Source organism: Arachis ipaensis, chromosome B6 (assembly GCF_059453495.1).
Source record: "Arachis ipaensis isolate K30076 ecotype BB chromosome B6, ASM5945349v1, whole genome shotgun sequence".
In the NCBI taxonomy this organism is placed as follows: Eukaryota; Viridiplantae; Streptophyta; class Magnoliopsida; order Fabales; family Fabaceae; genus Arachis; species Arachis ipaensis.
The window spans coordinates 152,625,675-152,639,625 of NC_142441.1; the positions used below are offsets into that span (position 1 = coordinate 152,625,675).

The 13,951-nt window shown below is 31.8% G+C and overlaps 1 protein-coding gene across 1 annotated transcript; it reads right to left on the minus strand.

Moving 5' to 3' along the window:
• Positions 1-3,423: 3,423 nt before the first annotated feature.
• Positions 3,424-10,835, minus strand: LOC107605731 (metalloendopeptidase / zinc ion binding protein). The gene is made up of 17 exons (XM_016307700.2): positions 10,305-10,835; positions 9,221-9,574; positions 8,962-9,102; positions 8,506-8,638; positions 8,293-8,406; positions 8,120-8,193; positions 7,956-8,030; positions 7,461-7,553; positions 7,276-7,336; positions 6,360-6,692; positions 6,058-6,184; positions 5,862-5,961; positions 5,679-5,748; positions 5,438-5,590; positions 5,244-5,339; positions 4,517-4,836; positions 3,424-4,041 (listed from the first exon to the last, which is right to left on the minus strand). Exons 1-17 carry the CDS (start codon positions 10,377-10,379, stop codon positions 3,790-3,792), a joined length of 2,571 nt encoding a protein of 856 aa, XP_016163186.1. The 5' UTR covers positions 10,380-10,835; the 3' UTR covers positions 3,424-3,789.
• Between the last annotated feature and the right edge of the window lie 3,116 nt (positions 10,836-13,951).

Sequence of the window (13,951 nt, forward strand, 5' to 3'; positions counted from 1 at the left end):
ATAAAGAATTTTATGTGAAATTAATAACCGAAAATTATTAAATAATTTGATAGATTTAATTAAATTATTATTTAATTATTTTTACCTATTAACTCCACATGAAATTAAGTGCTAAGATTCTATTTTAGTTAATTTAATAATCATATTTAATTAGAATTGAGGAGCTGCCTCTTCATGTAGTGGTTTTTTTTTTTTTTTTTCATTGTTCATTCTATCAGAATTTGTGAGGAGTAATTTTATATTTTTTTTTTAGGATAATTCAAATGGTATATTCTCTTCACTCACACTCAAATATTTCGAATTCGAGTCTTACTCCTAATTAAAAAAAAAAGTAAAAAATACAAAACAAAAATGCTCTATGAAAATAACTTAAATTAACTAAAAAAAATTTTCCGTTGTGATCTTTATTTTTTGTCAAATCTTTAAGAGATTTTTTTTTGTTGCAAAAGTAAACTATTAGTTTGATAAATAAATTAAGCTTTAAACAATGAAGATGAACACACACTGATTCTTATTAGTAGCACCAACATTTAAGTCGATTTCATTTTAATATAGTATTATAAACATAAAATTGGTTATACTTTTATCTACGGTTTAATTATTGAGCCCTTATAATTATATTAAAATTTTAATTAGGTTAATTTAAAATTTTATAATTAGGTCTCTACTTAATATTTCACAATTCATTCTCCTTTAAACATAAAAATAAATATTCTAATAATATTTTTTTAATTTAAATATCATTATAAATTTAAATAAATTCAAAATTTGGTAAATCTGTGAAATCCTAATTGCTGAAATTATTATTAGAGGTCAGCTATCAAAGTGAAGGGGATATAAAGGATCCGTATTGTATATTTAATTTGATAAGATAACGATACAAATAAAATTTTATCTTTTTAGATAATAATAATAATAATAAAACAAATTTGGTAACTTGTTTAACCGTTGTGGTTTGTTATTAAAATTACTTCTTATCAAATGAAATTTAAACAAAGTAAAATGAAAAATGTATTGCTTGCGCCAAAAGTAAAAGATATTGCCATATTTAGTTAGTTTTTTTTTTTAATTTTAAACAATGAAGATGAACACATACACAGCTGATTTAAGCGTATGATAAATCAAAGATAAATTTGATTTAAAATTAAAACAAAAATAGATAAAGAGGAGTAATTTTATAATTTCTATTCGGATCAAGTAAAGAATGCAAAATAAAAATGCTCTATGAAAATAACTTAAATTGACTCAAATTATTATTTTTTCTTTTTTGTTGTGATATTTATTTTTGGCCAAATCTTTAGAAGATTTTTTTTGGTTTTTGTTTTTCAAAAGTAAACTGAATAATTAGTTTGATAAATAAATTAAACTTTAAACAATGAAAATGAACACATACATACACTGATTATTATTAGTAGCACCAACATTCAAGTCAACTTAATTTTAATATAGTATCATAAACATAAAATTGTTTATACTTTTATCTACGATTTAATTATTGAGTTGCTATAATTATATTAAATTTTTAGTTAGGTTTTTAAAGTTTAAAAATTAAATGATACTTCTGTTTGCCTGTTTTAACTGTATGATAAATCAAAGATAATTAATTTGATTTAAAATTAAAACAAAACAAGATCATATCATATCATATCATATCAATTAAATTTAAATAAACCATTCAGCCAGATTTTCTTCCTTTTTATGAAGCACTCAAACGAACACTATATATTTCACTTTCCATATTAAGAAACTCTTACATTCCATTCCAAGAACACTCACATTACACTCCAGTTTTACAATCATGCCTTTCTTGTTACAGGCAACTCTTAATCCAAAATGGAATGGCTTGGTTTTGTTAGCCGAAGAAGCTGCTGCAGCAATGGCTAAAGAAAAGTTGGAACAAGAAGGCCACAATGTTGTTGTCAGTAACGACGACAACACTGTTAAAGCTAATGACTTGGTTGTTGGGAATGAAGATGATCATGAAACTCATCAACGCCGCCGCAAAAGGATTCGGGTTCGACCCCCTTATCATGAAACTCATCAACCCCGCCGCAAAAGGATTCGGGTTCGACCCCCCTTGACGGCGGTGCCAAGATTGCCTCAAGAGTTGGAGGCGAAGTTCAAAGAGATGTGTGGAGAAAATCCTATCTGTCTTATCCTACAAAAATTATTGTATGAAACCGATGTATCAGGGACACATGCTAGGATATCGATGCCGTTCAACCAAATCAAGAGTTTTGATTTTTTAACTGAAGAAGAAAAGACGATGCTCCATCAAGAAGCAGAGAAGTTGTATGCCCGTGACCGGAAAACCATTACAGTGACACTAATATACAAGCCAAGAACCAATGGCGGTGATGGTCTTGATGATGCTGTGAAGGAAACTGAGATGAAACTTGGACAGTGGAACATGAACAAGAAGAAGGGCAAAAGTGGAAAAGAAAAGAAGATCAGTCGCATGTATGTGTTGAATGGCAATCACAAAGAAGTTGTTGAAGAGAATATGCTGGATGAAGATGTTGAAATTCAAATATGGGCTTCAAGAAAAACTATAGATCAAAAGCTTTGCTTGGCACTTTTTGTTCCTGAGAAAGACCAAGAGGATATACTCATGATTGAAAAGGTTTAAATGGTGGGTGGAGTCTATGCTGAAAATTTATTTACTGGTAAAATTTATGATTTAGAGTGTGTAAATTTATTTTTAGTATTGTTACTTTATTCACAAGTAACAAGTTTAAAGTAGAAACTGATCGGATTCCTCAATATTTCTCCTCCTTTACTTTTTTGGTTTTGCTACCAAAGAAATTGTTATAGTTCAGGTCTTCAGGACCATTTTGACTCATACAAAAATAAACTAAAAATACAAATAAAACTAATTATAGTATATTCTTGTGAATGCGTTATAATGTATATTATTCACAATTACAATTGTAGATATTGCATTCGGTAACTAATTCAATTGAATCGTGACCCAATATGATAGCATTATAATCAATATTATCGTATATTTTTGGCGAATGCATTATAATTTCGTATTAGTGGTTACGTTAATACGGTAGAATCGATTAAATTTTTGCCTAATTGAAAGCATTCATCTTTAGGAAATTTGTCGGCTTGTTTTTCTTGTCATTACGTTCCGAGGTTTGGTTTAGAACTTCTAGATGATTAACATGGTAACAATTATACCTTTCCAGGATTAACATAAACTTTACTATGGGTATGTTGAGATAAATAGTCGGTAGAAATTTTTATGTGCAAGGTTCGTGATTAATTTTATACATCAAACTTGACCATGGAAATTCTTACCCTCCGATACTTTGAAGACGATACTGCAAACATTAATTTCGCAGGGAAACAAATCACACATAATTGAAAACAAGATATCAGAACGGGATAAAGGAATTAGGAATGAAGTAGAGAGACTAGAGAGCAAAAACTTTCCATTTTAAAGGGCCTTCGGCCAAAACACTGTTAAACCATGTAACCTTCCTCTTTTTTCTTTTTTTTTTCCTTTTTTTTTATCACATTTTTTTTTTTGGTACACCTTTCTTCATCTCATTTACTATTATACCCTTTCCATAGGTCTCAATTTTCTCTACAACAGGCTCTCTTTGAAAGCCAAATCAGTAACCTCCCCATCCATTCAACCTACTAGACAATTTAGGATGAGTAAAGCCAATCCCTAAACCTAAGGTGTTGCTTACCACCATTTTTCTCTACAATGACCCTATTTAAAAGACAAAAGAAACTACAACCTAAAACCACCCAAGAAGAGAAAAAAAAATGAAGCTAACTATCTCTTACAGATATTCCTTTGGAGGAACTCTCTCTTAAGGTAAAACTACTCCGGACGCGATTAAACCATGATAGTTTCAACTCACCGGAGCCAGTGCACTGACCCTCACCCTCCTTTTTGCTGCTGAATAGGGTTTGGTCAGTGCAGTCCAGTGATGCTCCACATGCTAGATTGTATGACTGGCATGCAGAATGACATACTCGAAGCCTGTTGTCTCCATCACCGTCGCACTTTTGGATGGAAATCTGAGGAATTATGCAACATGCTCATCAGACAAATTGGCAAATTACCAAATTTAGAGTGAGAGAACAATTTTAACAATCTAATGGTTCTACTCTCCACAAAATGCAATGTTGGATCTAATGAGAGAACAATTTTGAAGAGTCAGGGTTATTGTCACAATTAATGGTTCTACATCATATCTTATTATTTTAGAACTAAGTGCATTTGTTTCAGCTTTTCCCTGACAAAAAATCACTTTTTCCACTGAAAACTTACTTTGCATATTTGCATAATCAAATTGAAGAATCACTTTTAAGAAAATTAGATAAGAATAACCATTAAATTTGACAGTAATGTGAACTCTAAAGAAAAAACAGAGAGAAAAAAAAATTGGAGTTGCCAATGAGTAAGAATAAAACCATTATTTAAAAACATAGAAAATAAATAACAGGAAAATAATCGTAGGGATAACTTTAGCAAAGAAAAGATAGAACTTACCCAGCATGCAAGTCGTTTAGCCGCCTCGTCACAGTAGGAACTCCCAAATATATTAAATAATTTCCTTGCACCACCAGGAAATAGTCGGTGGTAGTTGGGCATGACAACCACTTCTTCTAGCTGCTGCAGAATACTAGGTTCACTAGGTGCACAATGCTGCCCAGAAATACCCTTTCCCAGCACTTCCTTGCAAACTGAAAGGCTGGAGAGGAGCATTGAGCTGTTCTGGCAAGTATATCCCGCATAGTCCGAACATCGGAACTCACAAACTCCATTATCACAAACCCCACCATGAAGGCTGCATTGCTCATCACAAACCGCTGCATGAATTATTGGGAACGGGTCAATAAATAGTAGTTTCACCAATTATATATATGCCTACTTTTATTGTTGAACAAGACTGATCCAACTGTTTAAATTTTCAATTAACTAGTAGTTGTGTTTCCAAAATTATAGAAATAAAATACATGAACTTAAATTAATCAGATGAAACGGAGGTTAACTATCCTAAAGGAACTACAACATAGCACGTAGAAAAGTAATCCAACATAGCAGTACTTTCCATAATCAAGTAAGATATTGCTGCTACTTAAAATTACATTATAAGCAAGAAATACTAAGCATATTCATATAGTACAAAGTTAAGAAACTAATAAACCAGTGGAACTAACAAGAAGGAAATATATAGTCTAGTGTAAAACTTGGAATCTTAATATTAACAGATTACCGGTGGAACAGTCAATGCCAGTGTAGCCAGCTTTACATTCACAAATTCCGTTTGAGAGACAGATGCCATTGCCATTGCAGTTGCTCGGGCAGGAATCTGGAATAAGTCAACAATCATTAATAGAGGGAAGATTAAAACAACAGTCATTAACTAATAATAAGTATGCGGAAATACAGCATGACATAAGAGCTCACGTTTACTGCAATCATGACCATGAAATCCAAGAAAGCAATTGCAGCGTCCTTCAACACAATCTCCATTGAAGTTACACGCATTAGGACATTGCCCAGACACAGCCACTGGGGCTGTGTTACAGAGCTCATGGTATGCAGGGCAGATTAATTCACCTATGGGACAATACAATGAAGGATGATAACTGTCAATGCAATGGGAATCTAACATCAATGTGTAAACAAACAGAATGGTAATATTCACCATTAAAGCCAGGAAACTGAATGGGTCCACCAGCCCGAGGACACACTTTCCAGATACCATCAACAGCAACCTGTATATAGCATATGAAGCTTCATTCAGGACTTCCGCAATAGAGGTAAAGAAGGCAAGGGTAACATACACTTAATAATGAGAACATTTCACTTATCAATCAAACAACCATACCTCCAAAGAATTATTAATACACCTGTGCTGATAACAACCGTTTCCCTGGGTCGTAGAACCCCGTACAAATCCTGTGCGCACTAATGATGAGGCCATACACCTTCATCAAAAGGAAAACAACTGTTACCAAATCTAAATCCTTATGGCACATGAGAAATGCAAGAAAAGCATATGAATTTGCAGTCAGAGAGATAACCTAGAGTTACTTCCTCGGACTTCACCAAGCATTCTATCAGGTGCACGAGCACTGTTAGTGTCTGTACATGATCCATCAGAGTATGCAACAAAATAAGTGCAATAATCGGCTAATGAGGATTGGCCGCCTGCAATAGCCAGTGAATAGTGAGATCTCCACTACAGCCAACTAAACATTTAGTTTATAAAGAACACAATTGAAAAGACAAATGGCGATCACTACTACAAAGTACAAACAAACTGCAACTATGCAGGGTCAACCTCTAATCATATAAATAAAGACATGATCATGAAAGTATGTACCTTTATTAGCTTGTGGAAAATACTGAGCCCACAGAGGGAGATCTCCACTATATGTTAGAATCGGGCAGTAACCTTCTGCCTCTCTGTTATATGTACAACCTGAGAACTGTGTTGTGTTGCAACGATAGGCCCCCTTCCAAAGATTGCAAGGGGAGGTAACAAATTCGCTACCTTGGTTGCGACCCCAATCAAGCCGGTCAGCCATGCTATAATTAGCTTTATACCATCCGCTATCTTCCAAGAGAGCCAATGTCATTTTAGAAACTACAGATCTTGTGTCAACAGAACCAGTCATAATCTCATTCATTAGTAGCCTCTTCTCCCAATGAGACCCTGTAATACAATTACCAAATTTTGATTGGTCATCTGCTCATGATTAGAAGTACATGCTTGAATATCATACAGTGTCTGTAAGAAGAACTTTTCTACCATGCATTTCTCGATTGGTTATTTTAAGAAACTTAGGGGAAGATTTCAAAGCAACTAAGGTGATTGTCATGGAAGGCTAATGCTTTGTTTAGAAGCAAGAAGCTGGAAGTTCTATTTAATCATTCTTTTTGCATATAAATTACAGTCCTACCATTTCAGCATATTCACACAGATAATACTGACAATAGGCCAGGATTCATTAGTCTTGCAAGAAACATGGGTTGGACAATTGCAACCCCCCCCCCCCCTTGGGCATTATGATAGTCTTATAGGCTACCTCTTAGAAGGGAGGGGGGAAATAGACCGAGGAGGATTTTGGTAATTCATATAAATAGTTAAAAAATGTTTGTCAATGGAAATTGAGTATTAGCCTATAATAGGATTTGTGAATCTAGTTACATGTTAACAGAATTTCAAAGAAAAGGAGGTGAAAAAAAAGAGGAGGCAAGAATATGTATCAAGAAATAAAATTTGATGAAATCAAAACCTGATGTGCCACGTCCTCCACCATCTTCCAGCTCTAAACCAGTAAAATTTCCTGAGAATGCCTGCCAAGTGCCAACAGATCACTTATTTAAAACCCTAACAAAATCTTCTGATGAAGGACACTTTCAACATGAAAACAGCAAAATGACATTGATATTGTAAAGAGATATGTTCCCAAGCAAATACCCCATAATGATGTCGTGAATGCATGACAACACGTGGAAGAACCACACGTGTTACCATCCGCCCAATCTTTTCATCCATAATTTGTTCAGTAACCTGCAATGACAGAATGACGAGATTTAAAAATGTAAGCAGGTAAATTCCTGAATGTAAGATTGCCAATGTAAGTATTGGAAAGAAAAAATATAGATGATATGATATTCAAGAAAAATTAGGCATTATTTCTCTATGACGGAAATACTTGGCATGTAGCAGCATGCATTACAGTTTCTCAACTGTATAGATATGCCATTTTCCAGAACCGTTATATTTTGTCTACATCAATATGAAGAAATTTTACTCTTCTATAATTGTAAGAAATTAAACTACGATGCTGCATATCTGATTATTATAGAAACACAAACTTATGAGGACTCTATTCCCAAGCATTTCATATATCTAGAGTTATATAGTTATTGTAAGAAAAGATGAATCATATGGCACGAAGACAGCCATTACCTGACTACGGCGTCTTTTCCTTTCATCTCTAAAATGAGCAAAGGCATGGGGATCAAAACCAAGAACATGCATAACCTGAAAAGGATCAACCATGGTGAACAAAGCCACAAATAGATATTTAGGACTTCACTCTCAACCCATTTAGACACAGAAACCAAACTGACCTCGTGTATCAGAGTAGCAGAAAGCAAAGTCTCTGCCTCAGCTGTCAAATGACGAGGAGCAACGTTAACATGTCCTTCACACCAGCAAAACAGAAGTTTTTTTCAGTTCTGAAGCATCCGAAGTGCAAGATAAGACAAAAATATAAACAATAAATTTTTGTAGGAAAATCTACCAGCTATAGCACGTCCCCATTGATCCCGTTCACATGCAACTGCCCAAGCAAGTGTATTCCCAGTTGTGGGTCTCGTAGTCACCAAAAGAACTAAGTCGGCATTGGAGACACCCTCTGGAAAAGGAGAACAAAGACCTCATTTACTAAATTCACAAGCAAAAACTACATTTCCCAGCTCCCACAGAAGGCAGATAACAAAAGAATCATACATACCCTCGATATATTCACGTGGAAGCTGCACACCTCCATCTTGTCCACATGCAGAATATCCACTTAATCGCAAGTTCCCCTTGACTGGCTCAACAGCCAATGCTCTCCTAAACCAGTCAGCTGTCTGCCCTAATGCCTGAAATAAGTTTCCACCAAAAGGTAAATATCTCTGCCAATAATTATGCAAATAATAACAATTTAACTGGTATTATTGCTCTAGCAATACCATGAAAAAGAGAAATAAAAAAGTGTCAACAGTTAAGGCGTACCACGTAATACTATCTATCAGCCTAGTTAAGGGTACAATTGAATCAACAAATGAAGTTGTAAACATATGATTCGAAAGTCATAAGGTGCAGAACCGTAAGTGCAAGGTATGCTTCCTTACTTCAGGCTGCCTTTCTTATATTGTTATATAGTGAAACGAAACAAAATCAAAAGGAAATATTGGAAAATCACCTTACGAAGTCGATGCTTTTTGTCCTCTCCAGAGATATCTTCAGAAGTGCAGTTATGCCAACAATCACCAAGGATTGGAGGATCAGCATGAGGATTACACAAAGGCGAACCTAGCAGCGAAGCCAAAGGAGGCTCCCCAAGCTGCGAAGATAAAATTAAACATTAACTTTATGTATTTATAAGTACATGAGAATGAGAATACCAATGCTTAGATATACACTCCAAATGATACTTTCTTTCAATCATATGGAACACTCACTTTAACAATATCACCAACTTTCCGACAATCCCTGTCAGACGAGTGGCCCACAGCGTCATAATTTAGATAAATCCTTATAGGTTGTTTTGCATCCTTTTGAGATTCCACTGATGATGATACACCAAGCAATGCCCTGCCTCTGTGCTGAAGGGGTTTCAAGACACCAGGCTCGTACACCTGTGGGGTTACCGAATACACCTTGCGACCAGGTCGCTTTCTTTGTTCAATTATCTGGTCGTGTATGCAAGAGTGCGAGGCAACATTCCCAGTCCTCTCTTCTGAGCTTCCCCACTGAAGTCGGTGCTCTACAGGTTTTGCAGTACCAGCTTCCAACCAAAACAATATCAATACAATCTGCGGCAAGAAGCAGCAGTTTAAGAACAGACATCCGACTAGAGCACTCAAGGTCTTCATAATATGCAAACGAAATGCATTCAACAAACTTTATGAGGCAACACAAATTGCACTTTTAAGAAATGATAGAAAACACTAGCAAAAACGATGTCAAAATAGAAACCCTAAAGTTTGAAACCGTATATGCTATCCAAACATACTTACTGAGAAGGTAAGAAATCTTTATCTTTTTCTTTAGCTCATCAAACACCATTGCCCCAAATCATAGATCAGCAAAATTTCGAGCTTAGAATTTCACTAAGCCGAAAACAGAAACTAGAAACAAAGCAATGAATATTCTATAACCAATTATCCCCCAAGGATGTTTAGTTAAAAACCTTCCTTCAAAGCAAAACAATATCGTGCAAAAGATAACTAAGCCGGAAATGAAACGAAACAAAAACCCTCAAATCAAACAAAAAGACCAAACCAGCAACTTCCACGTCAAAAAAAAAAAAAAACACAACCAAATATTAGGGGGAAAAATTAAGAACAGATTTCATTTCACATCCAAATATAGAATGTTCTAACCTACACGCATCCTCAGCTACAAATTAAAGCCCAAGCACAGTTCAAACAGATTATTCAGACAAAATATACAAAAATTAATCATAAGCACTAAACTACGCAGCACCATTGAACTGAAAAATTAAAACAAAATAACAAAAATAGAAAAAGAGAGAGAGCTTACAGCGAGAACGACGACGTCGAATCGAAGCACACAGCGAGACCTAGAAAACAAAGCGCGTGAGCTACACGGAAACATTTTGAACTCCAGGAAGTGTGAGCGGAGAAACAGTCGACAGAAAACGACGCCGTTTCCATCAAAACGACGGCGAATCACGGATCCGCGACGGAACACGCACGAATCGCTTGCTCCGATACATCATTGTTTCGTTAACAAAGCCAGAACAGCGGCTTCGATTTTTCAAAACAATGCTATCTTCATAAACAATAATTTATATATAAGAAATGAAGAAGCAGCTTCGATTCGTTGAATAGAGTTTGTGTGTAGAATGAAGCTTTCTAGATTTTGAGCTTCTTCGTGCTTCTTCTTCGTGTTCTTGTTCTCTCTCTCTTTCTGTTTCTGTTTCTGTTTCTGTGTGAGAGAGTTAAATGGGAAAAAGGGAAAGACACTGAGACACACTGAAAGAGAAGAAGAAGAGAGAGAAAGATGAAAGAGGAAGCAAATAAAAAACGCAATGGATTGGGTGGAGTGGTTGGAGAACAGCGTTTATTTTTTTAATATTATATTTTTTTATTTTGCATTAATATTTTTTTGTTTATAAGGGGAAAAAATCTGCACAAATAAAAAAAAAATTTTTCGGACACTGTGAAAATTAATTGTGTATATTTTGTGTGGCTTAAATTTGTTAAAAATTTTAAATATAGCCTTAAATTTTATTTTTTTATTTTTATTTGTATTAATATATTTTAAATTCTACATTTTTAAAAAATTTATGACTAACTTAATAATAATACAAAATAACTAAGAGTTAATTATGAGATTTTATGTCTGATTTGTTAGTATTAAATATTATTTTTGTAAAATTGTTAGTCAATTAATCTTAAATTTCTTAAAAATTAGTGTTTAAGAATATATTTTATGTAAGTAAAAAAATTTAAAAAATTAAAATAAAATAAAAAATATACTTTATTATTTTTTATGATATTGATTGTATATTTATTGCCAATGAATAATAGCTCAAATGGCATAGTCTCTATATTCAATTGAGAGGTTACAGGTTTGAGTCTCCTAATATTTTTTTATTTATAACATTTAGGTTTGTGGTTAGGAAATCGATAAAATTTTAACTAAAATTTATATATGTTGCGAATTAGTTATTGATATGTCAAGTTAAAAAATACTATAAAAAATAAAAATTTAGAAAGGTTATTATTTAATGAATATATAACGAAAATGATATTATATGAAATTGTATACCAAAGCCTTTTCGGTTTTTATTATGTATAATAGATATATTTTATTTAGAGAGAAAAGAATTAGAACGAAATTGAAAAATTAATCCAAAAATATTCTATTGATTTTGTTAGTGTTGAAAAAAAAGCTTTGGGATTTATTTGACATTAAGTTAACTTTCTAAATATCTAGTTTATAATACCTTTTAACAACATAACACTATGTTAATATTTTAAAACAAAAATTCAAAATCATCATCAGTGGTTTATCCTATTTGATAAATAATTATATCTTTAATTAATTAAGGATTGTCAATAGAAAAAGATAAATTATACTAATTTTCTTTGTAATTTTGTAAAATGTGTTATATTTCCATCTGTGTTATAAAAATGTCTAGACTGATTTTCTATAAAAAAAAAATTGTAATATTATTCTTTAGGTTTTTTTTTTTTAAATATAATACTGAACACTCATACGATGCTTATCCGTTTTATCGTAAACTAAAGGCATAGAATAAAAATCAATATATATTCATTAAATTTTAGAGAAAAATAGTGAATAAAACTTTTTATCCACATATAATTATTCATAACTATATTACAGCATATACCTGTTTTTTAAATGTTAAACAAATATCAAAAATAAAAACAAAATTATTTTTTTAAAATTATATATAATAAATCTCATTTTCATATGTTCATAATGTAATATATCTTATTAAAATACATTTGTGCCCTTTATATTTTTATTATCTCAAAACTTCTCATATTGACAACAAATAATTATATTATATTATTACTAATTACTAGTACTACATACAATACTATTACTAATAGTATAACAATAAAAAAAATTAGAATAAATTCCATGGTATTACTATTATCGTTAGTTTAATTGTTCCACTTACTTACCCTTTTTTTCAAAAAAAAATTAACCCAATATTATGTTAATGTTGTAAATATGATGAGTACTGAATAGTGTATAAAATTAGTTTTATATTAAAAAATATAAAATTTATAAGATAAAAAATTTATTAATTTTATATTTTAAATTTTAAATTAAATATATTATCTTCTTATCTTATATTCTCTGACTTAATTATTTCTCAAAGTCTTTTCAATAATCAAAAACTCGCCCCACACATTAAGACGGAATGACTTGTTATTGATTTTGACATGAAATTATATAAATTCTGTTGCTGTTTGTGTTGTTCACTTATTCCTTTCAATTGAGTGTTTGTGAAGGCTATAACTATGAACAAGAGAACGAATCAAAGTTGAAAAACAAATAAATAAATAATTATATATATATATATATATATATATATATATATCTTTTTATTTTATTATTGCATATATAAAATTACATATATAATTTTGCAAATTCCTTATGAAGCCAAAGACAATCAACAACCATAGGCTTAGTAATTAAAAAGAAAAATATCTCATAAAATAACATATATCTTGTGTTTTAGAATCTAGTAAAATATTTGAAAATAAAAATACATCAATATTCTCATAAAATTAGTAGTATGATTTTTTTTTCCTTTTATTTTTTAGTGTATATGATATGGTATTTTAGTGAAACAATAATGTGTGGCTTTTATAGCATGCTGATGAAGTGATGATGACCCCATATTTTGAGTATGATAAAATGACACTTTATAATATCCATTTAATATATGTTATGTTGATAAATGATAACAGAAAATTGTATCCTTTCATTTCAAGTATGGAATTTGTGTTTATCTCTTAATTAAAAGTTTGTATGAACCTTGCACACTACTTATAATTTACTCATCAAATTAATTAAATATATATTATATTTCTGGTGTATCTGTATATTTTTATTTTTAGAGACGATGATAATAGTTGTCATTGTTAAATATGGCTTATTTTTTTAATTTATAATTAAAAAAATCCTTGAAGAAGTCATGTTTGGTGTGTGTACTTCTATATACTATTTGTAGATCTATATACTATTTGGAGATAATGATAATGGATTAAAAACGCGGGATTCAAAAAAATTAAAGGGAGTTTGTCGGGTTAGGCGAACTCTATAATTTTTATAGAGTTTGTCGGGGATGCGGCGAACTTGCTCTAAACAAAAAAAATCATATTTAGAAAATTAAAGCTCAAAAATAATGTTTGGAGAAATATGCATTTTTTTTTTATTTTATTTCTGAAAAAATCCATATATATATATATATAATAGGAAATTAATTAGTAGTCCTTTCGTTGTTGAAAATAACTAAAAGTGAAAACTTAAAAGGGACATTCCTCCTCATTCCTTTATTCTCTTCCTCTTTTTCCCTTCGTTTCTTTAACTCTTTAAAAAGTCACTTTTTTCCATTCCACATATTCTCTCTATTTATGGAATAACATTAACTATAAGGTGTAGAGTGAAAAAAAAAATGC